Source organism: Aquarana catesbeiana, linkage group LG11, assembly GCF_042186555.1.
Source record: "Aquarana catesbeiana isolate 2022-GZ linkage group LG11, ASM4218655v1, whole genome shotgun sequence".
NCBI classification, from domain to species: domain Eukaryota; kingdom Metazoa; phylum Chordata; class Amphibia; order Anura; family Ranidae; genus Aquarana; species Aquarana catesbeiana.
The window spans coordinates 144,474,708-144,500,953 of record NC_133334.1 but is presented as its reverse complement, the minus strand read 5'-3'; the positions used below and the strand labels follow the sequence as shown (position 1 = coordinate 144,500,953).

At 42.4% G+C, this 26,246-nt stretch overlaps 1 protein-coding gene and 1 long non-coding RNA gene across 2 annotated transcripts in view; one reads left to right on the top strand and one right to left on the bottom strand.

Annotated features, from left to right (window-relative positions):
• Positions 1-2,281: 2,281 nt before the first annotated feature.
• CBLN1 (cerebellin 1 precursor) lies at positions 2,282-10,417 on the bottom strand. The gene is made up of 3 exons (XM_073605005.1): positions 9,753-10,417; positions 5,949-6,068; positions 2,282-3,865 (listed from the first exon to the last, which is right to left on the bottom strand). The coding sequence occupies exons 1-3, from the start codon at positions 10,008-10,010 to the stop codon at positions 3,668-3,670; spliced, it is 576 nt and encodes a 191-aa protein (XP_073461106.1). The 5' UTR covers positions 10,011-10,417; the 3' UTR covers positions 2,282-3,667.
• The window catches only part of LOC141112320 (uncharacterized), a 93,087-nt gene continuing 77,171 nt past the window's right edge, over positions 10,331-26,246 (top strand). Inside the window, exon 1 of the long non-coding RNA XR_012236567.1 lies at positions 10,331-10,509. This is a non-coding gene — a long non-coding RNA (uncharacterized lncRNA). The remainder of the gene's footprint in view (positions 10,510-26,246) is intronic.

Below are 26,246 nucleotides of genomic sequence, written 5' to 3'. Positions count from 1 at the left end.
GTTGCTCTCAAGCATAGGGTTGATTTACTAAAGGCAAATAGACTGTTCACATTACAAGGAAAGTTGTGCTTTGAAAGATAACTTTCCCCAAAGCTTAATGATTGATTTCCATCATCCAACTATGGTCAAGTAAAAATGCAGTTTTTTTTATTTTTCTTGCACATGATTGGGTATTCTTCACAAAGTGAAGTTTCACCACATTCAAGCTCTGGGGAAAATTATCATGCAACTTTACTTGGAAAGTGAGCAGCCTATTTGCCTTTAGCAAGTCAACCCCAAAATGTCCCAGCAATCTCAAGGTCCACAGGATATTTTATGAGTGACCATGTTATTTATGTGTGCGATACCGGTTTTATATGGATTTTACAATGCACATTTCTTTTTAGACTATTGTAGGTACAGTACATGTACTGATTTTATTAATAGTTGGCAGTCTAAACTATTTTTTTTGCACTTGCCACCTTGCAGAGCCTGTCATGTATGGAGGGTTTGGAGGCAGAGCTGATGTTCACAGGTGCCCCAATAAAGCATCATGTGGGAGATCATCCATCCAGGAGAATACTATAACATCTCCCCACATGAACAGCCACCATTCAAGATAGCATTTTTCCTTTCCTATTGGAACTGAAAGTAATAAGGGAAGTAACATCTTACTCTTTCATACAATATATGCAGTGGATGGACTGCTGTGAGGGGTATATTGTCTATGCAGCATGGACTGAGCATTTGTAGTTTGAGCAAAATTGGACTTTCAGAGTGTGTTATCCCACAGAGATAGTGTGGTTGCTCATAGTGAGTCTACAGTAAAAGTCAGTGGACCTTAAGATCATTGAAACATTTTGTGTAGGAAGAACTGCAGACTGAGAGGGGTAATTGTGCTATTTTATTATACATCGGACCACAATATGCCCTCGTTTCTGTTTTACTTCAGAAATTACAGTATATTTCTATCGATCGAGCAAATGTATCATGCTATCCCAATCCTTACAAAAAATATTAAAATGTTCAGAATGCTTTTTTTTTTTAATTAAAGTATATTTAAACCAGTAAAAGAAAATTGCTACATATAACCATGCTCTATACACAATATGCTGTTACATCAGTATAAATATACAATAATTCAGTCTGTAGTACAAAGTATTAGAAGAAACTGAGCATATACTGGAAATTCTGTCTGTTTACACTTCTCAGAAGTGAGTCAAGTAGTGTGGGAATTAGATCTTGTCATTTTAATAATGACCTCTACAGGAACAATCAAGTTGTAGATATGATGGAGTCACCTGGTGTGTTAGAAGATTTTGCAATGTCCCCATCAGCTCAGCAAAACTATTATGGAGACAAAACTGAGAATAAATAAGGAGACTTTGCTTATTATGCTGGTATTAATTTTCCCCATAGGAGCTAATTAAATTCCATCTTGAAGCCAAGGGCTTGAAATAAAGCCATGGCATATTAACTCTGCAGTATCCACTCCCATTCTGTAGATTTTCCAGAAAAATCAAGATCTCAGAATGACACAGATAATAGAAGCTGACACATTCACACAGATGTATAAAGACTGAACTAGAGAAAAATGTACACTCCGTTTAGCTAATCAGATTGACCCTTTCATTCTCCGGCCTGTGTAAACAACATTGCAGGTGGAATTTAACTGTTTTTTATGGGCAGCACATTTCTTTCTTCTAATATTAACAAAATAGCTCATTAATTTTTTTTTTAAAGGGTCAGCCCACCAAAGCCAGATTTTTCAGTTTTGGTAGATGCTAAAGAGGTAAACTACCTAACAGTTTCTTATAGCTCTGAGGTGCTAAGATCTTCAAGCATGAATTTCTGAAAAAAAACATACAAACCCTGGCCACAAGGGGGTCCTAGTTGTTCTGTTGGATTGTGATTTATTTTATATCATGAAAGATACAACAGGAAGAGTGGAAATCACCCCTAAGGGTAATCCCAAAAGACAAGCGAGAGTTGTGATATGGCAGGGAGATCTAAACTCTGGCGTCCTGGGAGATATTATATGCTCACCAGACTCTATACCTATGATTTAAACATCACTTTTGAGTAGACCATCCCTTTAAACAAATTTTACATTGCAAAGAACAAAGAGGTATAGGAAGGACAGAGATAGTCAGCTGAAAGCACCACATCCCATGATTAAATAATGAACAGAAAATAAAGGCTGTTTGGCCTAAAGAAGGAGGGGGAGGGGAAAAAATTTTCCCCAGGGACTTTTAAGGTGCTATTTAATCAACAGTATAATCACAAATTCTGTACAATCATCTTAAATAAAATTAATGTTTTATTAAATCACAATTAAAATATCCATGCCTCACTTGAGGAGTGGGACATGTTCTTAAGAACAATTTGACATAAACAATGTCACCCAAAATTATTCACATTAGACAATGCAACAAAAAGCAACTACTTAAAAGTGCCATGACAATCTGCAAAGAACAAACTCAAAACTGTTTTCTTACACTTTTATTTTACTGGTAATTTAAGGTACAATCAAATCTCCTCCCATGATCATGTACATGAAAGTAGTCATCTCTGAGTACTGCAAAATTATAGCATTTCATTATTTAATAACAATAAAAATTATAAATTAGCAAACAAATGACAAGAGTATGAAATTATAAACAGTGACATTTCAGAGGGCTGCATACAAGGTAACATCTGAATAAAGAAAAATTACTTTTAAAATATAGTATTTTATATAATGTGTACTCTATATACAGTCGATATATCTATTTACCTAATGCCATTAGGTGTTTTTTCTTCTTTTTAAAGTACAGTTTGGAACTTGTAATCTTGAGATAAAATGAACACTAAACATGCAACTTTTACAAATAAAAAAGGTAAAATGTTAAGAAAACTGAGGACAGGATGAATAAATAACATAAATCCAAAATTCTGTTGAGTAAAAAAAATATTTTACATCATTTGATTCTCTTTAAAAGTATTCACAGAATTATTTGGCATATGTCAGGGAAATTGTAGGTTTACACTTACATATTTTTTAATGTGAACTTCAAACAAAAAGAAAACCTCCTAACTATGACTTAAGGACTTGAAGCATAACAACATTCCAGCATTCACACCTATAGTACGGAGTATAATACTGATAGCTGGATATATTTCTATCGCTTGTATTTTGGCCACATTTTAAAAGAGCAGAACAAGCATCGGACATGTAGCAGTCTTTACTTCCACAATCACTCAAAATTACAGAGAAATACTTAAATACACCAACTGTGCCTCTGAAGATAGTTCTGGTGTTATCTGGGATACTAGCAGCCAGTACATATGATACCTCTACGGTATTTCCTACTTGTTGTCAAGCTGAGAAAACAAAATTTACACATGGCATATAGACTGTGCTCAAAAATAAAAAGAAACATGTACACCTATTTGACATAGTAATTCCCCTAAGGATGTGGACAGAAGACGTTTGCTCCTAAAGTGACGTGTTATGCAATGACAGCTGATCCCACTAGTTCCTTGTCTGTTACAATAATAGTTTCCGAAGCAGGTAAACACACAATTCGATATACGGGGTCTTGAATATCTGAAAGTGAAAAATGTCCATTCTGAGTCTCTAATTTAAGCTATTTGAGGGCAATAGCAACAAACCTTCTCTCATTGCTGCTCTTATATTAAGTCAGATTTAAAGGGGGAATACCAGAAATCCAGAAAATGTGGAAAACTTCCATCCTCCCATCAAATTTCCCTTGTCTAGTTTTAAATAAGCTCTGTCTCCTTTTTCCATTTGAATAAGAACCCCATTGCTGGCTGCTTCTCTTGTCACATCCTGATCGCCAGCAAAAGCAGATATCACAGGCCATCCATTTAGCATTAGACTCACCTGGAGAGAAAAAAAAAAGAAAAACATTATAAGGCTTCTGTAAGCTTCACAAACCAAAAGGTTAATATGTTTGATTCAGTTCACTAAGCAAGCTAGTAACATGTTCAGAATTAGAAAGTTTAGAGTCTTCAAAGTACAGAGGGAGCTTATTCATTTCAGTTCATTCATTGCTGCCCACTTATCATGCTGATTTACGAAAGGGCATACTTTTTATTCAAGACAAGCAAGCATGTGTCAATGCCCAACCAGTCTAGAGAGAAAATCAAAAGCGTAACATTCCCCCTTAACCTCACTGTTTCAATAAACACAGAAAAGATCATAAAGAGTTAACAGGGATTTATTCTAGCTAAAATCTGTTGGAGGGCCACATTTAATTGTGATTTAATATACATATAAATGCATAGCTAAAACAGAAGCTTAAAGATATAAAACCCAATTTAAAAGCAGGTTTTTTTCCAGCGTAATGGATTTATCGTGCTATGTATAGACTAAAAGTGTATGCTTGTCTATCACATATTGTGAGCTACAATAAAAACTACCAGTAATACAAATGGAGAAAAATATTCTTTACATTATCGCATGGTAGCAGGATAAGTTAAAGAAAAAGCATGATTACTGTAGATTCACCATACACAGGTAGTGTATACTTTGTAAGGGGGTTGTTTTTGTATTTATTTTTCCTTTTTATTCCCTACAATGACTAACAGAGCAGCATTATAAGTGGACATCTACAGAGGTAAGCGATTTCCTTACTTAAATGGTCAACATGTACAACTATGTATGTAATTATATTTATTTGGTTAAATTGTTTATTGAAAAGTAAGGACCTAGAGCGTTTTTCTGAGTAATGTAAATTTTCTGTAGACTTCTGCTGAACCAATCAGAAATCAGTACTTAATCCTGAGCTAAACAAAGAAAGCTGAGATCAACCGGTAGCCATGGGCGATTACACACCAGTATTGTATGCATGTCTTACATGCATACAATACTGTTTTGTTGCAAGGGGTTAAATAATTAATGACATGGTATATAAAGCGCAATTTCTACTCACACCTTCATAATGAAGCGCTTGCTCATTCTAAATCTCACTACAAAAAAAAAAAAAATCTACTAAGCAGAAAGGGCAGATGTTTGCTTTCTAACCACAAATATCAAATGGCCAGCACATCAGATTATGACTCTGGAGACTTTGCAAGCACATTGCGATGTTTTATTATGAGAAACAGTAAAAGCCACAACATGTCCTAAGCCACACAGCAATCTTATATTATGTGACAATGAAATCTAATCAATTGTGTGTGATTTTTATGACTTGTTCACAGTTGCACTGGCATGATACCTTTGGCCTTCACAGTGCCACCATCTCTATTATTTTGGAAGCCTAAACATTAAATGATAGACTTCATGTCAAAATATAACATCAGGAATGACACTTTATGATTTATCACACCCCGAGAATAAATAGGACACATTAGCATATCATGTCTCAAGAAATCAAAATGCTGCTTGTTACTGAGAGTATGAAGATGACAGATCAAAAGCGGTATTATTAATATCTCCTGAACTGTCCCCACAAGAGAGGGAGTTTCTAGAAATGACCAACAACATTAGCACCTCATTTTCACCGCACTGTTTGCAAAAAACATTTTGTTTGAAGGCGACAGAGCACCACAAGCTTTCATTATCGAAGAACCTTATCAGCTAATAGAGATTGCTGGAAAAGTAAGGTTCCATATTTTTTTTTATATCATTATGATACACAATATGTCAAGTAAGCGTAAATAAACAAGCTTTGAGATTTTTCATTGCTATCAATATTATCTCCTGACCAAAAAGTGTTTAACATGTATCTAATGGCCTCAAAGTCAAAGGAGCTACAGATAAATGAGTACGTTCAAAATGTTCTAAAAAATAAATATTTTTCAGTTAAAGAACATTTTATCTAATGTATGTTCCCATTTCTGAAGTGAAGTAGAAACTGACATTTTCTTTATAATAATGTATGGGTTAAACAGTGACACATCTATAGCTGTAAGTGTAAATCAAGATAGATGGACAGAGAAATAGAAAACACCATCCTGACCTGGATTGTTTGGCGGTTGTACACTTTTACCACATGGAAATTGAAGCTATAAATCCCTTTTCTTGGTGATATGAATGTGCTTCGTTCTGAATCAAAATTGCTTCCAATGTTTACCAGTATCTATATTCACAAAAAAAAAGAAAGATATTAAGGTTTAATTATCCACATCATAGGCAAAAAAAAATAGAAAAAAAATAGAGTGCTAAACAATCTCATCGGGTGTATTCAACTCAAGTGCTTGAGGGCCACACTTGGGCCAAGATTTTTTGGAGAGACATGGTCACTTTGCTTAGTAAAATACACTTTATGACATTCACAGCTGTCTGTTATTTAGAAAAATTCTAGGACAACCTCCAGCACTGGAATTTCAGATACCTGTTGTATATGGCAGTATATATTGAAGGGTTGATTTAGTGTAGAAGTGATTTTACAGTGGTCTGAATTAAGTTTAAATGACCAAGTGGGTTCTGTCTGTTATTAAGTCCTTCCACACCTCCTAGAGTATTTAAAATGGACACAGGCCAATGTAAAAATGACACCTTTATAGCAACTTAAACTTTGACAGGCACCTAAAGGCCCTATAATATTATTAAAATCACCCAAAAACACAACACACAATACAAATAATGCTCCCAATTTTTTCTAGTAGGGTTACCCTTATGTAATTGCTAAAAAAATGCTTTGGAAAATTCTGTCTACACAGCAGGCTCAATTCACACACAAGGAAAAATCATGTTTAGCTTTGTAAATTCAGCTTATTGCATGTATTTCCACAGAATTCTTAAATCCTCTTAAAGGATTACACATTTTTTAATCATTAATTTCATTTGTTTTTAAAGGCAGGTTAAATTAATGTATACATTTACAAAGAATGTAATTGTAACAAAACAGATTTTTCCTGTTACAAAAAAAAATTGATTTTATTGTACTAGTACACACGTTACTTTTCTCATATGCTTTTATATTTGCTAGCAAATAAGTGGCTGGCATTTTATTATGACTTGCTGTGCACTGGTTAAATGAATTACGCTTTATAGACAATAAGTATCCAGACTCCATATACCGTAGATTCTTCTGACAGAATATAAATCACTTCATCGCTTCATTTAGAAGCTGCTTATGAAAGTTAAATGTCATACAAAGACAAGAACGGTTGTGCAGACTCAGCTCCAGCGCGTACATACGGGCGATTATTTTGAGATGGTCAGCTTTGTGGTTAATGACAAGGGAAAGGTGAAAGGCACAGCAGCGTATGATGAACCAAAAGGGATTAGGTCAGTTGTGTTACAACTCTTCTTGGATTCCAAAGTTATTTTAAATTGGATACAAGGTCTAAACGCAGCATTTCACTCCCATAAACATCATGCTATGGCCCTGAGTATTAGATACACTTCAATATAAAGCAATCTGACCTAACACATCAAGCATGCCCACCATCTAGGTTTGACATAAAAATAAGTCCAGGAATATTTAAAGTCTTTGTTATTAGCAGACACCAATAGAGAATGGAAGCTGAAGCTGGTAAAGCATCCCTCATCTGAGAGGTCCTGATGATAATATCCACTGAGGTAACAGAACATATGTAATAAAACATTTTAGATGGTCCTTTTAACTGCCCAAATGGGAGCAAAGAGAGTTTTATTATTGAGTTTCCAATATATGTATATCATTTTATATACAATAGTATTATCAATAGAGTTATGTCTGATCGAAATATGACCAAAAAATCTAAAAGATCGCCTGACATGCCATACACTTAATGATCATGTTGAATTATCTACGTTCCTATGATTGGATTTCAGTGCCAAGGCCGATCAGAATGATTTCCTATTGAATTGAACTATTTGGATCAAAATTGATAATTCATAGATTCGATCATATCTGATTCTGTGAAGAATCCTTTGATGAGATTGTTACATTTATGGTCACCATAAGATAAATTGATGATCTGAAACAGACCAAAATCACCTCACAGTCACAAATGAAGGAGAATAAAAGTGAAATCTGTCACCTTAGTTAATACCTCTGGTATCAGGCTTCTTATTGATATAAACTGTACCCTATTTGGTTTGCCCCAATCATGTTTGAATCCATTTATTGTTGATTGACTAGCTACTTCTGCTGGAAGTCTATTCCAAGTATCAACTACTCTTAAAAAATAATACTTTCTACGGTTAGTTGTGAACTTCCCTCCTGCTAGTCTGAGGTCTTTTCCCTGTTTTTAACTTTGCATTGAAAATCCTGCCCCCTCAACCTCATTCACACCCTTCAGGTATTTTACATTTTGCATGCATGTCCCTTCTTTCCTGTTCATATTAAGTTCCTAAAGTCTCTCCTGATCAGATAAGCTCTTGCACTACATAGTCTTAGATCCAAAGCTGAACACCATTACAATCTCATTGTACAGTCCCTTTTAGATCTACCAAAACTATAAGGTAGAGGAGTTCTTACTGAACAATACTGTGCACTTGTATTCAGTAGGTAGGCTCTTGTGCTATATAGTTGGTAGATCTAAAAGTGATTGTATAAGAAGATTGCAGGGTGTATTATTTCTTAGGTAGGTTCTTGTACTGGTAGTTTTTGATAGATCCAAATAATATTGTAAAATGTGTATTATTCGGTATGTAGGTTCTTGTACCAGTGGTGGTTAATATGCTTTGTATAAGGTGTATTATTCAGTAGGTATATGCTCTTGTAGTTTTTGATAGATTCAAATATGATTGTAGAAAGTGTATTATTCAGTAGGTAGGTTCTTGTAGTAGTGGTGGTTGATCTAAATATGCTTTGTAGATGGTGTATTATTCAGTAAGTAGGCTCTTAGTTTTCGATAGATCTAAATATGGTCTGTAGAAGGTCTATTTTTCAGTAGGTAGGCTTCTGTGCTATATAGTTGGTAGATCTAAAAGTGATTGTATAGGAAGATTGCAAGGTGTAATATTTAGTATATAGGCTCTTGTACTAGTACTAGTAGTTTTTAATAGATCTATGATTGTAGCTCTATTATTCAGTAGGGCTCTTAGCTTGATAGATCTAACTATGATTGTAGGTGTATTATTTGGTAGATAGGTCACCCTAGTCTATCAATCACCACTGGTACCTCTGTACCAGTGGTGATTGATAGATCTAAATATGCTTTGAAGAAGGTGTATTATTCCGTAGGTAAGCTCTTAGCTTTTGATAGATCCAAATATGCTGTATAGAAGATGTATTAATCAGTAGGTAGGCTCCTGTGCTATATAGTTGGTAGATCTAAAATTGATTGTATAGGAGGATTGTAAGGTGTACTATTTAGTAGGTAGGGTCTTGCACTAGTATAGCTTTGGATAGATCTATGATTGTAGGTCTATTCAGTAGGTAGGCTCTTAGCTTTTGACAGATCTAACTATGATTGTAGGTGTATTATTCAGTAGGTAGGCTCTTAGCTTCTGATAGATCTAACTATGATTGTAGGTGTATTATTCAGTAGGTAGGCTCTTAGCTTCTGATAGATCTAACTATGATTGTAGGTGTATTATTCAGTAGGTAGGCTCTTAGCTTCTGATAGATCTAACTATGATTGTAAGACTATTATTCAGTAGGTAGGCTCTTAGCTTTTCATAGATCTAACTATGATTGTAGGTGTATTATTCGGTAGGTAGGTTCTTGTACCAGCGGTGGTTAATAGATCTAAATATGAATGTACAAGAAGATTCCAATGTGTTATCTAAAGTCCCAAACACTTGAAGTTGGAGGCATGAGAAGTGTGGATGTGGCCGACATAGAGTAGAATGGCAGCCTGTCCAGCCCATCCCCTCCTGGACTCACCTGGTCGAAGTAGATGGTCATAGATCTGTTACTCATCTCGGAGGGCTCATGGTTGGTGCTCCTGATGGCAGAGAAAGCCACCTTGGCACTGCCGGAGCGCACGGAGATCCCCAGAGCGGTGCCGGTGGGGTCGGCGGTCGGGTTGGAGTCACACACCACCAGACATTTACCTTCCAGCAGAATAGGTTCCGTTTCGTTCTGAGCGTTTGACAGCCCCGCCAGCCATACCAGCCCCATCACCAGAACCAAGACCCACATCTCTACACTTCTCTTCTACTCCTGGAGCCGATACCAATCCTGGACCATTCACCTCCCAGGGAAAAGCGAGCTCGGGGACGGGCTACTCTTCAGAGGCACTTGGCCGACTTTCAGAGTGCTCTCCAGCTTGTAGTGTTCCCAGTGGATGATCGGCCTGTGTCCCAGCCTCAGTACCTCTGTGATCGCATGACAGCTGAGCCCAGCGCTGCACCCTCGGACTGGCAGACGAGCTCAGGACATCGCATAGCTCCTGCTAGAATATCGATGCATCCAATACTACGAGCGGAGCGCAGAGACAAGCGGGGGAGAGGGCGGGGACAACGGGCGCGACACGCCCACCCCGGCCACCACCAATGCACGCTCACCCAGCGGCTCTGTGGCTTTATACGAGTCAAAGGGAAGTGGTGGCCGGTGGGCTCTGCTCGTGCTCAAGGCTGGATCCAGGGATGGATCGTCACTGCTCTCCGATCCGCTCTGCTGGCTGGAGTCTTATCTACAGGTGAGTGCGGGATGTATTCCTATGTACTGCTTACTCATCTCATCATTAGTGTTCAATGCTTATCTGCCATGGTCATCGTCTACTGGAAACTGCCAGCTAACACTACAAAAGGTACTTTTTTGAGTTAAAGCAATGTGAATCCAAAGGCAAACATTCATTATATTGCAGCTTACCAATTCTTATTAGGCTTTCTTTCTTCTAGTTTCATCTGGTCAATAAGTCTGTTGATTTTCAAAAGAACAAGCTCTCCTGCTGATGTAGCAGTTAGAGGGTTGCGGCAAACCATTTAAAAATGACAGGGGTGCTTACAATGGTCATATTCTATTTGTTTATGGAAAATCTTTATCCCAAAAAGGAACAAAGCTGTTGCAATAACTGTTCATAAAGTATTAGCTGGAGTTTGGCTTCAGTTTGTTAGATGTAGTAGCAGACTTAGCTACACTAACACATCCCTCCCTCCAGGCTGACAATGCTGCTCTCCAAAGATGTCCCCTGTTCTTTATCTAGGGTTGGGGCAACACTTAGGCTTCATGTACACAGGACGTTTAAAAAACCTCTTCTGAACGCTGAAACTCAACAGCTAGTAAGCGACCTTTAACGACGTCCGTTTTGCCACTTTTACATGCCGTGTTTATGCGCATTTAGCTGTGTTCATGAGCGTTTACGTTTAGAAGTGTTTTTTCCAGATAACAGTTTGTACTGATCTCTCTCTCCCAAAGGCTTAGAAATGTGAGTTGCAGCGTTTGCACGCTGCTACAAGCATCTGGCGTTTCAAATGCCAAAAAACTTTCGTCCTGAATGAGATTTTTTGCTTTTTTTTTCGTCTGTTTATTAGCTGCAGTGTACATGAGACCTTGAGCTTTTATTTCAGCTTGAAGAAGCTTGTGCTTTTTTGTGTTCTTGTGCATGTTTTTCTTGAGCTTCTTTGAGCTCCTTTTTACTTTTTTTGAGCATAAGCACTTTTTTTCACAAACCCTCCTAGATAGTATTTTCTTAACCACTGTATAAACAAAACAGAAAGCTGGTACAAACGTTTCACACATTTTCAAGCTTCTTTGAGCTCTTTTGAGCTCTTTGGGGCACTAGCTCCTCTCAAAAACGCGAGTTTAGTGGGGGATTTTTTTCTGCCTGTAGGAGCATATACTTGAAAACTCCTGAAAAAGCCATAGTGTACATGGGGACACATTGGCTAACATTGAGGGAAAAAATTATCAAGTATTCCCCGCTGTATCAAAGAGAAAAACTACAACTAAATAACTGCTACAAAGCACTGAGAGGTCATACCATAACCACAAGGAAAATTAACAATGAAACATAGTGCTGCAGTATGTTTCATTGTTAACACTGAGGGAAGTTTCTAGGCAGAAAAAATAAGAGCTCAAAAGCCTGTAGGAGCTGTTTCTTTGAGCTGCAGTGTGCATGAAGCCGGATACAGGAGGAGTGTTACTGACCAAATCACCAGGTAAAAACGGAAAAAAGCCTAAAAAAAAAAGTACTGTAGCCACCACATCTAATGATTGGTAAGCTGCAATGTATTACATTTTTGGTTTTGGGTGTAATGCCACTTTAAGAATACATACTTGAATACATTCCGAGATTGACCTGGGACTATGGAATTTGTAGTGTTCATAGAGCAGTGCTCCTTCCACACAAACAGATGTGAGGGGGGAAAGGAGAGGTTTGGGAGAAAAACATGGTAAGAAATGATTTATTGAAAGATAGATTATAGGGCCATTAAATAGTGGATGTGTACGGATTATTTTTGGAGAATAAGGATATCGTTTAGTGTCACCCTAATGATTTTTTTTAAGAGCACTGCAGTGTTTGAAGCGTACTCTCATATAACCTGCAATGTAGCTCATCCAGAGGGAAGTTTTAGTGAAGAATCTATAAAGTGATGTGACCCGACCTTTTTCTCAAAGTCACTAATATACAATGAATGAAATCATCTGCAGTGAATGTGTTTATGTAGCCACACATAACTCTGACTGTCGTTTTACACATTGCTGATGTGCATTGATCCTAAAGCCAAAAATGTAATGAAAGCAATTTACTAAGACTGGAACAGTAGTAGTAGTAATAGTAGAAGTCGTAGTAGTGGTCGATTTGAGCAGAATTAAAATAGTTTTGTTTACTTTGCACTAGATGATTGTATTTAATTTTTGTAATGAATGAGTACATATATTCACTGCATGCAAAGTTGTGTTTATGTGATTATTTCTGGAGAGCTGGTCCATAGCTTGTATCAGATTCTTAAAGTGGAGGTCCACCCTAAAATAAAATTGCATAAAAAAATTCCTAAAAAAATGGAGGAAAAAAAAAAATTTTTTTGACTCCACTGAAATGGCTGTTGCTAGGCAGTCTTCCTAATCTGCCTCTTCCTACGCCACTGTGATCTTCAGTCTTCTCCCCGCGTTGTCTTCTGGGGAATGGGGTGCAGTGTGTTATGGGAACTGTGTGTGTCCCACAACACATTGCGTCCCATTCACAAAGCGCTGCGTGACTCGCGCATGCGCAGTAGGAAACAGGCAGTGAAGCCGTAAGGCTCCACTGCCTGTTTCCCTTAGTTAGGATGGCGGTACCGGGACCCGAGAGCCGAGGGACGGGTCAGCCTCGGGCGGCCGACATCACGGGCACCCAGGACAGGTAAGTGTGCTTATTTAAAGTCAGCAGCTACAGTGTTTGTAGCTGCTGACTTTTACAGTTTTTTTTTTCCCGGCCGGAGCCCCGCTTTAAAGTGGTCCGTGACGCAAAAAGGTTAGTGTTTGTAAAGGGAATTAAAACCAAACAAACATGTCATACTTACTTGCTCTGTGCAATGTTTTTTTCACAGAGCAGCCCTGATCCTCCTCTTCTGGGGTCCCTCACTGGCTCTCTGGGCCCCTCCCCCTTGCCAAGTGCCCCCATAGTAAGCCGCTTGCTATGGGGGCACTCGTGTGTGCTCACTTTCGAGCCAGCTCTCTGTCTCCATTAGACACAGAGAATGTGGCTCCACCTCACCCTCCGCTCCATCCTCACTAGCTGGGATTAATAGCAACAGGAGACAATGGCTCCTGCTACTGACTCTCAGCCAATGAGGACAAAGAGGCGCGGAACAGCTGCTGCTCTTGTGTACATCAATGGATTGAGATGGAGCTCAGGTAAGTATTAGGGGGGGTGAAGGGGGGAGCTGCACACTGAAAGTTTTTTACCTTCCTGCATAGAATGCAGGAAGGTAAAACACTTTCAGCCGTTAGAACCACTTTTAAGAACCACTGCTATAGAGGAACCCTTGAATTAATTTTTAGGTCCCAGGGAACCCCTTCTCTAACCAATTAATCTGGGGTCATTGTAAAATACCCCTTACACTGGTGGACAGAGGGATGATTGCTCCCCTTACAGTGTATTATGCTACTTACTTTTCAAGTGGCGCTGGCCCAGGAACAATGCAGGGATGATCAAATGGGAGGTTAATCAGCTACAGCTCAAAAAAAGCCAAGCAACCTCTGAAGGGACCCTGGATAAGAATGACTGACTGATTTAGAGAGTACATACAGTATACAACTCTCCATTCACCCTTGTCCCAGGTCTGTTTTCAGTTAAAACCAATAAATGCACCAATGTTTTTTTGGAAATCAAAGTACAGGGGGTCCCCTAGTTACAAACATCCGACTTACAAACGACTCCTACTTAAAAACGGAGGGAGACAACAGGAAGTGAGAGGAAATCTACCGCTAGGAAGGGAAATTCACTCCTGTAAGAGCTATTATGGGGAAAATGTACCTCCACTGATGCTTTATCACCAAGGCTTGTTTCCACAACAACCCAAAATTTTCAAAATCCAATTGTCATTGGGACAGAAAGTGAGGTGAAATCTTCTGAACAGGGGCACAGACAGCAAAACAAATGTTACAGGGGTGATAACCCTTCCCTATGCTATCCAAAAAGCTTAAAAATATTTTTTTTGGCTGGAGCTACACTTAAAAAATGTACCTGTTCCGACTTACAAACAGATTCAACTTAGGAACAAACCTACAGTCCCTAACTTGTTTGTAACATGGGGACCCCCTCTATACAGGAAAAACAGACATGAGAAACGTGCACTGTATGGAACCCAACCGAAGATTACTAACCGCTCATTTACCATAGAAAGCTGTGGTGTCTTCAGATAGCTCTAGACCTCAAGACATGAACTCCATGGTACATGTAGCTCCATGTAAACAGTGCACACTGTGCAAAATAGATTTTCAGAGACCTAATTAGACATAGCATTAGAAAATGAGTGCTATTTATAAAATATATCAGGTATACATTACCTCTCATTTAACGGTCCAGCATCCCTCGCTGGCGCTGTCATCTTCTACCTAGCTTTTTCAAGGTATTGGGCCGCAGCTGTTTTTATTGGCTGGTGCTGAATAATGTTGTTCATGTGGAGGAGTTTATCTTGGGTTTGTGCCACAATGTAAACTGTGCTGTGCTTGTGCAGCTCAGTGTATATTCTAAAGAAGACTGCGAGCAGGCAGGTACGTTTATTTTAAGGCAGAAGAGACATTGCATTTATTTTCTGTAATAAAGACCATTTTTTTAAAACTCAGACTTTAGTTGCGCTTTAAAAGGCTACAGCTAGGGCCCACCAATGACTTCTGTGGGATCCAGCAGCTCATGATGACCAGTACAGTCTAGCAGCATGAAAATATGTACAAGCATAAACTCCTTTCAGCAAATATCTAAAGATACAATTAAAGCTCAACTATGGGGTATTAGCAACCCCGACTTCCACCTCCGTCTAACTAACTGTGGGTATGAAAAAACTATCCAAATGTCATTTTTACTTACTGGAACCCACAATCTTGTGACAATCCTTTTCTCTTCCTCTGTTTACTGTATGGGATACTTCTTCGGGTGTCCTCATCATTGCCTGCATGATGTAGACACCTTCAATTGGTGGAGGTGACACTTCTATCAACCAGGTCTTCTTCCATAAGCTCCAAACTCACTAGGGTGGTAAGCGGACTAGGTCCCCAGGGAAAGAACTTAGCTTGGCTCATAGCGGAAACTGTGACTATGATCCATCTATAGGATGGCTTATATAGGGGTGTTTGGAATGAAGACTGAGGAGTAAGGTAATTGATGCAAAATGCACTAATTACATTTTTGCCTGGAGTGGAGCTGTACGGTAGAACTAATGGCAGCACTTTTGTTTTATTATTTTAGATAGAGTAAGAGAGAGATTTCCCCTCACTTCCTGTCCTGTAGCTGAAACAGGAATTGAGCGGAAACCCCTCCAAAGTGAGAGAAACCCTTGTTTTCACCAGGGTCACCAGAACTAATGTCCCCATTGGAAGATTTTCCCACTATTACTGTTCTGGTGACAATCCAAAATTTGGTATTTTCTTTCATTTTCACTCTTGGTGAGAACAGTAAACAGGACACATAGAGAGAGTAAATCTCGCTAATAAGAGCAAAGACAAAAAAGCCTGACATGTATTTTAATCCACCTTCACTCTATCTAAAACTCAAAAAAAGTTTTGCCTTTACTTTAATATACTTTAATGTCAATGTTGAATTATTAATCTCTTTGCTGCCACATCTGTTTTTGCGTTTTTTCACACATATAAACCCCCCAGAACATTATATATTTTCTGAAAGCAGACACTTTAGAGAATAAAATAGTGGTAGTTCCAATTTTTTTACACGATATTACCGCAAAGGTCTAGGAAAGCAAAATTTCAGTAAACAACACATAAAAACTAGTTTTAGGGCACACAAAAGAAATAGATTACCCAATTTTTGGTAAAATATAAAACAGATACCCAACACGTCAAACCTTAAATTTGCGTGCGCCTGTGATATGGCGACAAAGTACCCTATATTTTTTATAGAAAACACTTTAAAAGCCAGGTCATCAGTTTAGCGTTATGGAGGAGGTCAGTGCTAGAAATATCACTCTCACTCCGACGTGCGCCACAATATGTAACATGTGTATCGCAATGAACGTTTTCATCTGTAGGCGCATCTGATGCTTGCGTATACGTATGTGTTTATATGTGGGGCAAGGGGCCTCAAAAAAAAAATCTGCGGAGGATTTTATATGCTTGGGTGTAACTTACAATTTTTACAATTTAAAAAAAATATATGGTAGTCGGAAATCGCTGTAGTAGGCACCCCGTCTACAGTAATTGCAGCTGGCTACCAGGTTCCATGCAAAGGGGAGGGGCTACCCTTCTGCTTAGTGAACACAGGGGGGCGCTCACTCGGCACAGGTGCCTTTTAGAGAACACTTTGCATATAGTCAATAAATTCAAAGTGTTCTTTAATTGGACGAGGTGGAGATTGTGATGTCTCTGCACTGCCTCCCCACCTCGTCCAATCAGAGAATGGTTTGCATTATTTAAATTCGAGCTCCCCTATGCACCAATATAGCATTTATGTACCTTTTTTTGCAAAAATATCAAAGCTTTCCGATAAATCGACAGTCACTTACTTTTCTTGTCCTAATCCATGTTTCCAGACGTTTCCATTAGTAATGTCTTTCTTTCTGTTCAGACTTTAGGTCATGAGACAGGAAGGAGTTGACCAGTTGACCTAATTAGCACACACCCTGCATCATCAACCCACCCATTCTCAGGTGCACATTTTTCAAATTAAATGCGACAATCAGTGATCACCCTTCTCACTAAATACACAAATTACAATCAGATTGCATAGTGTATGACCATGTTTATACACCTAAAATTACTTGTTGTGATTTCAGTGCCATTAATTGTTAACGGCACACCAAACACAGAAGCAAGCACACATTTTGCATGTGAAAAAACGAGGGGCAAATGCTACAAAAGCACAGTAAAAAACACACAACCCACAAAATGCCACAATGTCCCCTTAACCACATGTAGTGCAGCCAATTGAAATCAACAGGCTGCCCTATGCTTGTCACAGGAAAAATGACACACAAAATGTGCGCTCCCACTATGCTAGATGTGAATTTGGCCTGAAAGTGAAATTGGTGTGATAACACAAGAACAATGAGGCTCCATTGTCATCTGTGCATTTCCTTGCATTTCAGAAATGCGCTGCACCAAAAATCGCAGTAAAAAACGCACCAAGCTCCACTCTAAAAAATAGTTCTTAAGCTTTCTTGGGGCGATTGCTGTGTGTAGGGCAGCCCATTCAGGTGGATGGGCTGCCCTATGTGTGATGAGCGAAAATGCTCCAGAACGCCCCCCCCCTCGCTAAAAAAAAAAAACAAAAAAAAAAAACGCATGTGGGAATGCGAGTTCCCGCTATGCAGAGTCGTGAACGGGGCTTGACAGCTGAGTGTTTTTGTCCACTCCTTCATATGTACTTCTTTAAAGATGGCCATACACTGTGCAAGTTGATTATTTAGGGTTGAAAATGTTTTTATTGGTAAAAAGTAACAGAAGGGAAAAGCACAGTTGACAAATTGTTTACAACACAGTGATAACCAGCGTGCCAAATGGCTGTCGCCCACAGCAATGCTGGTATCTGTTAATACAGGAATAGTCATATTAATAGGTTATGTCAAACAATAAAAGGGTATGAGAGGAAACGAAAGGAAAAAAGAAGATAAGAAGAGTAGGGACTAGAAGGAGGAAGGGGTGTGGGGGGGTGGGGGATCTGCTGGCGGGGACCGGAAGGAAGGACTTACGGGTCTTATTTGGGGTTTAGGTGGAATGCAGGGTATTGAGGGAGCTGAGTTCGGGGGAATAGGAAGCAGTGTAGCCAGTGTATCAGAGGAGTAGTAGCGCCGCCAGGCCGACCATAGGACTGTAAATTTATCGTTTGTGTTATTGTCCAGCGCCAGCATCTCCTCCATATGCATAATATCATTCATGGTGGAGACCCAGAGAGATAACGGGGGGATGGTAGTTGTCTTCCAAAAGAGAGGTATGAGTTGGCAGGCAGCAGATAGAAAAAAGCGTAGTAAATACTGTTTTTGAGAAGTTATTGAGCCTGATAGGATAGAAAGAAGGGCTATTTCAGGAATCAGTTGTAAAGATTCATCATATATTTTATCATAGACCTGGAATACCTGTCTCCAGAAGGGTTGAATCCGATCACACTCCCACCAGACATGAAGATACGTGCCTGTTGCCGCATTGCATCACCAGCAGGTAGATGGAGTAGAGGGAAATATTTTTCATAATGTGGCGGGGTCCCTGTACCATCTAGACATAACCTTAAAATTCTTCTCTTGTGAGTAACAGGAGATGGAGGAGTTGTGTGCGAAGTGGAATGCAATCTGCCAAATCGCTCTGGAGATGGTCTTTCCCAAGTCTGCCGACCACATCCTGGTGTAAGTGGGCAGGTCATTTTGTGTGAAAGCTTGAATCAGACTGTAAATATGTGAAAGTAAGCGTCTGGGTAACTCTTAAGGGAACCCAAATGTTCAAATTCAGTCAGTGGACGGTGAATCTGGGATGAACTGCATAAGTGTTTGGTAAAGGTTGTTAGGTGTAGGGAGGTGAACCAGTCGTGTGTTCCCGTCGGGATGATTGGAGTTCCATTTTCCGCATGAATGAAGGTGTGTACTTGAGGCCAGGAGGTGCAATGGAATGAATCTAGAGCTTGAGCCCCTATGCCTTGTGGGAAGGCTGGGTTGTCAAATAAAGATGATAAGGGGGATGGATCCGAGGACAGGATCTCGCACAACCCTCTCCTATACCAGAGCACAAGAAACCCTCTCCTATACCAGAGCACAAGAGCAGCTGTAGTTAGTGGTGAGGAGCTGGATAAGTCCAGTAAATTGCCCCTGTAACCCCAAAGGAGAGCACTAAAATCGACAGGAGACATATCCTGTTCGACCATCACCGAGGCTTTTTGGAAGGGTTGTGGAAACCATTTTAGGATGCGAGCCATCAGTGTGGCTTTGTAGCATAACTCATAATCTGGTAAGCCTGCGCCTCCCTGTAATTTTGGTTGTGTGAGTAGTTTATATTTAGTTCTACAAAACCCTTTATTCCATATGAAACGGATGGAAAGGGAGCGTAGGGCAGAAAAAAAAGATTTGGGGACAGTGACCGGTATAGTCTGGTATAGGTATAGTAGTTTGGGCAAGATGTCCATCTTGAGGGTATTAATGCGTCCAAACCAGGGTATGGTTTTGTCCCCCCAGGAAGCTAAATCCTTTCGGAGTGTCAGGGAATTTAGTAGACCAGACTGTGTGGACTGCACAGAGGGAACCAGAAACACAGGTAAGTGAAAAATAATGGTGTTTATTAAATGGGTGACAAATAAACGAAATAGAACAGTGTAAAACAACCATAGACCCACAAACAAATTATATATACAAATGGATGGGAAATACCATAATCGTAACAAAAGCCAGGCCGAGGTCATACACAAGGAGGTCAGTCAGATGGGAAAGGACGGGGAACCAACAGGACAGGGAGAGGATGGATGGATAGGCTGCAGGGCAGGGATCAGGGAAATCAGGAAACCGGAGGGACAGGTCCAGGATGGGCTCAGGATAGGGATTGGATCAGGTCAGGACAGATGCAGGCTCAAGGTCAAGGTAACAGGCAGCAAGATCAGGGCACAGGGAGAGAGACACCGAGGCAAGGATGTGAGGGCGTGCTGGTTATTTATCAGACTGCAGTGATTTGACCTCACGTTACACCTGAGCGCAGGGGGTGCTGTCTGCTCCACACTGCCGGAATACACCCGCTGGTGGACACTGGTACTGCGATCCAGGAGACCGATAGCGCCACCAACGGGTGATCCTTTTCATGACAGTACCCCCCTCAAAAGGAGCGGCCTCCGGACGCTCCAACTAGATGAAATTGTCCAAAGTTCATGGCCTCAAACCGAGCAACAGATGCCGGCACGTCAGACTGGGCATCGGGTACTTCAGGCTGGGCATCATGCACCTTAGACTGGGCAACGGATACATCAGAGCAGGCAGCGGGCACATCAGAGCAGACAGCGGGCACATCCGAGCAGACAGCGGGCACATCCGAGTAGACAGTGGGCTCTGGGTCGTCGAGCTGGGCAGCAAGCTCCGGGTCGTCAGGCCAAACAGTGAGCACCGTAAGGGCAGGCTGGATCACAGGCACTGGCTCAAAAAACTGGGTAACGGGCCCCGGCCCAGTGGGCTGGGTAACGGGCCCCGGTTCAGCGAGTTGGACACCAGGCGCTGGTCCGGCAAGCCAAATAACGGGCACTGGCTTAACGGACTCTGATTCAGCAGACTGGGTAACGGGCACCGGTTCAGCAGACTGGGTAACGGGCACCGGTTCAGCAGACTGGGTAACGGGCACGAAACTCCAGGCTGACAAATGGGCACCGAAACTCCAGGCTGACACACGGGCACCGAAACTTCAGGCTGACACACGGGCACCGAAACTCCAGGCTGAGAAACGGGCACCGAAACTCCAGGCTGAGACACGGGCACCGAAACTCCAGGCTGACACACCAATATCAAGACATCCGGCTGGAAGGCAGGCACTGAAACATCAGGCTGGAAGGCAAGCATCAAGACATCAGGCTGGAAGGCGGGCACATCAGACTGGAAAGCGGGCACATCAGACTGGAAAGCAGGCATCAAGACATCAGGCTGGAAGGCGGGCACATCAGACTGGAAAGTGGGCACATCAGACTGGAAAGCGGGCAGACTGGAAAGCAGGCATCGAGACATCAGGCTGGAAGGTGGGCACATCAGACTGGAAAGCAGGCACAGACTGGGAAGCGGGCACATCAGACTGGAAAGTGGAGACATCAAGCTGGAAGGCAGGCACCGAGACATCCGGCTGGAAGGCAGGCACCGAGACATCCGGCTGGAAGGCAGGCACTGAGACATCCAGCTGGAAGGCAGGCACTGAGACATCAGGCTGGAAGGCAGGCACCGAGACATCAGGCTGGAAGGCAGGCACCGAGACATCAGGCTGGAAGGCAGGCACTGAGACATCAGGCTGGAAGGCAGGTACCAAGACATCAGACTGAGAAGTGGGCACATCAGACGGGGAAGTGGAGATATCAAGCTGGAAGGCAGGCACCGAGACATCAGGCTGGAAGGTGGGCACATCAAACTGGAAAGCGGGCACATCAGACTGGAAAGTGGGCACATCAGACTGGGAGGCGGGCACATCAGACTGGGAGGCGGGCACATCAGACTGGGAAGTGGAGACATCAAGTTGGAAGGCAGGCACCGAGACATCCGGCTGGAAGTCAGGCACTGAGACATCAGGCTGGAAGGCAGGCACCGAGACATCTGGCTGGAAGGCAGGCACAGAGACATCAGGCTGGAAGGCAAGCATTGAGACATCAGGCTGGAAGGCAGGCACATCAGACTGGAAAGCAGGCACAGACTGGAAAGCAGGCACATCAGAATGGAAAGTGGAGACATCAAGCTGGAAGGCAGGCACCGAGACATCAGGCTGGAAGGCGGGCACATCAGACTGGGAAGCGGGCACATCAGACTGGGAAGCGGGCACATCAGACTGGAAGGCAGGCACCGAGACATCCGGCTGGAAGGCAGGCACTGAGACATCAGGCTGAAAGGCAGGCACCGAGATATCAGGCTGAAAGGCAGGCACCGAGACATCAGGCTGGAAGGCAGGCACCGAGACATCAGGCTGGAAGGCAGGCACCGAGACATCAGGCTGGAAGGCAGGCACCGAGACATCCGGCTGGAAGGCAGGCACAGAGACATCAGGCTGGAAGGCAAGCATCGAGACATCAGGCTGGAAGGCGGGCACATCAGACTGGAAAGCAGGCACAGACTGGAAAGCGGGCACATCAGAATGGAAAGTGGAGACATCAAGCTGGAAGGCAGGCACCGAGACATCAGGCTGGAAGGTGGGCACATCAGACTGGAAGGCGGGCACATCAGACTGGGAAGTGGGCACATCAAGCTGGAAGGCAGGCACCGAGACATCTGGCTGGAAGGCAGGCACCGAGACATCAGGCTGGAAGGCAAGCATCGAGAAATCAGGCTGGAAGGCAAGCATCAGACTGGAAAGCGGGCACAGACTGAAAAGCGGGCACATCAGACTGGAAGGTAGATACATCAGGCTGGAAGGCAGGCACCGAGACTTCGAGCTGGAAGGCAGGCATCAAGACATCAGACTGGAAAGTGGACACATCTGACTGGAAGGTAGGCACATCAGACTGGAAGGCAGGCACATCAGGCTGGAAGGCAGGCACGAGACTTTGGGCTGGAAGGCAGGCATCAAGACATCAGACTGGGAAGCGGACACATCAGACTGGAAGGTAGGCACATCAGACTGGAAGACAGGCACAGGGTTGGCAGGTTTATGTGGGTCATCAAGTTCAACTGGCATGAACGCAGGCTGGAACAGGTTGGTAGGTGTGGAGGCAGGTTGGGTTACTGGCAAGATGGTGTGGGTCGGGAAGAACTTTTGTTTCCTCTTTGGTTTAGCCACTGCAGCTTTGTACGTAGGTGCAGGGTCGTAAGAAAAAAAAGTAGCTGGGCAGAAGGAAGACCAAGGAACAGTGGCTGGAGGAGGGTTCTGTGGGGTTGTTACAGGTGCAGGACAAGAGACAGGTGGATTAAAGGCATGATAGGTGCAGCACTTGGAGACTGGGTAGTAGTATTTGGTAGGGAGCTGCGTAAACTGGGCTGTAGCTGAGGTTGCCATAGGTGACGGGGAGATAGATTTTTGGGAAGGCAGGTGTTTGATGGCAGGGCTGGAATGTTGAGGCTTAGCTAAGTGCAGGAGATCTGACCATGTCCGTAGCACAGGTTGAACAAATGCTGATTCACACCCGGCCTGACTAACCAGGGATTGCACTGAATGGATGCAATCAGACAACACCTGCTGTGAACAAACGGAATAATGTTCCATAAAAAAGGCTGGATCATCTTCTAATAACCATACCAGGGATTCCACTTGGCCATAATTGAAGAGGGGAGAAAAATCATTGCTCCCTTCGGGATTGCATGACAGGGCTGGTTTTGCACATAACTGGATCAGGGGCTGAACATCTTAAAATGACATATACCCCTGATACACTAGGGAATGAGCTGATCGGATAGTTTCCATCAGCTGGTCACTAGTCCACCCTTTCAAAATCTGGCGACAATATTCAACATCATCTTCTGCCAGCAGGGAATAATAACTGATTTAATTGAAATCCATATTAGCAGAACTAACAACCCGGATGGTTCCTCAATGCAGCCACCTCTGGTCAGGGATGGCCTTGGTGTACTGTCAGGGAATTTAGAAGACCAGACTGTGTGGACTGCACAGAAGGAACCAGAAACACAGGAAAGTGAAAAATAATGGTGTTTATTAAATGGGTGACAAACAAACAAAATAGAACAGTGCAAAACAACCATAGACCCACAAACAAATGATATATACAAATGAATGGGAAATACCGTAATCGTAACAAAAGCCAGGCTAAGTTCATACACAAGGAGGTCAGTCAGATGGGAAAGGATGGGGAACCAACAGGACAGGGAGAGGATGGATGGATAGGCTGCAGGGCAGGGATCAGGGAACCGGAGGGACAGGTCCAGGATGGGCTCAGGATAGGGATCGGATCAGGTCAGGACAGATGCAGGCTCAAGGTCAAGATAACAGGCAGCAAGATTAGGGCACAGGGAGAGAGACACCAAGGCAAGGATGTGAGGGCTTGCCGGGTATTTATCAGACTGCAGTGATTTGACCTCACGTTACACCTGAGCGCAGAGGATGCTGTCTGCTCCACACTGCCGGAATACACCCGCTGGTGGACACCGGAACTACGGCCCAAAGATGCAACAGTGCCACCAGCAGGTGAGTCCTCTTATTACAGGTCTTAGGTGTTGGAAGACACCCGCTGGTGGACACTGGTACTGCGATCCAGGAGACAGATAGCGCCACCAACGGGTGAACCTTTTCATGACACAGAGACAGGAGAGGAGGGGGATATAATTTAATGCAAAAAGATTGGAAAGATTAACAGGGATTGTTACACCCAGGTAAGTGATGCCCTTGGTCTGCCATTGAAATGAGTAGTTGGAGTGGAGTGAGGACATGGTAGATGCGGAAAGAGAAATGTTAAGGGCCTCTGTTTTGGAGATATTGAGCTTAAAATTGCTCAGCCTTCCGAATCGCTGTAATTCTGAAAAAAGGAAAGGGAAAGTTATATGGGGCTGGTGGGCATATATTAGTAAGTCATCCGCGTACAATGATAATTTGTGGTGCACGGACGGTGTTCGGATACCTTGTATGGAATCATTTTGGCGGATGGCACATGCCAAATGTTCTATTACATTATCAAAGGGAAGGGGGGAAAGGGGGCATCCTTGGCGGGTCCCATTGGATATGTCGAACGCTTCTGATGAGGTGCCATTCACTAAGACCGAAGCAGAGGGGTGTGAGTAAAGGGACATGATTTTGAAGATGAAAGTGGATCCTAAACAAATTTGCTCAAGGGAGAGTCTTAAAAAATACCAGTTAACCCGGTCAAATGCCTTCTCGGCATCAAAGGATAGAAGGCAAACCTGCTGGCGATGGCGTTGAGTATATGAGATGAGGTGTATAGTTTTAGTAGTGTTGTCCGGGCCTCCCTGCCCGGAACAAAACCGACCTGGTCTCTATGTATGATCCCTGGGAGTAAGGGGGAGAGACGGTTGGCAAGGACTTTCGCAAACAGTTTAAGGTCTATATTTAATAAAGAAATGGGGCGATAACTGCTGCATTGGGAGGGATCCTTATTGGGTTTCAGAAGAATGGATACATTGGCTGATAGTAGTTCTTTGGAAGGGAGGATAGTGTCGTCGGTGGTGTTAAAGGCCCTAGTTAGAAATGGTACTAGCAGAGGTGCAAAGGTTTTGTAAAACCTTGGGGTGTAGCCATCTGGGCCTGGGCACTTGCCTGGTTTTAGTTCTTTGATGACACCCAGGAATTCCGGCTCAGCCAGGGGTCTATCTAGATCCGAGGATTCCTGGGGGTCGATTGTGGGTAATGCCGTATCAATTATGTAGGTCTGCATTGGGTCCTGAGAGGAAGACATAGGGCTGTGTGGGGTTGCTTGCGGGAGGTTATATAATTGGGAGTAGAAGTCTTTGAATGAGGTAGATATGCCCTTGGTGTTAAAGACTTTGGTCTGGTCTGGTTTGGTGATAAAGGGGATGGGGTGGCATGAGGATCTAGGGTGAATGACCCGTGCTAGGTGTTGACCGCATTTGTTAGCTATAGAGTAATGGAAATTGCGGGCACGGTCCTTGGCTATTAGAAAGTGGGAGTCTAGTAATTGGAGAAGATCACGACGGGTATTTGAGAGGGTAACAAAGGAGGATGGGTCTAAGGTTTGTTTGTGAAGGGATTCCAGATCCGAAATGGTGGTAAGGAGGAGTCGTATGTCGTCTGATCTAATTTTTTTTAAACGGGAGCCATTTTGTATAAGGACACCTCTAACCACACACTTCAGGGCCTCCCATTGGTTAAGTGGAGAGGTAGTATCCGATGTATGATCAGATCGGAAATTTTGGATCTCTTTAGTAACTTCAGCAACACATACTGCGTCTCATAGTAGGTTGTCGTTGAGATGCCAAGAATTCCCTCTACATGACTGCGGGGGTTGGGCAAAGGATAAGTATACCGGGGAGAGGTCAGACCAGAGGGCACGTCCCAGGGAGGTCTGTAGTGGGGTATCTAAGAGGGATTGTGAAATGAGGAAGTAGTCTAATCTACTATAGGAGTTGTGGGCTATGGAGAAATAGGTAAAATCTCTGTCTGTGGGGTGGTGTATGCGCCACACATCTACTAAGTGATGGGGGTTTAGAA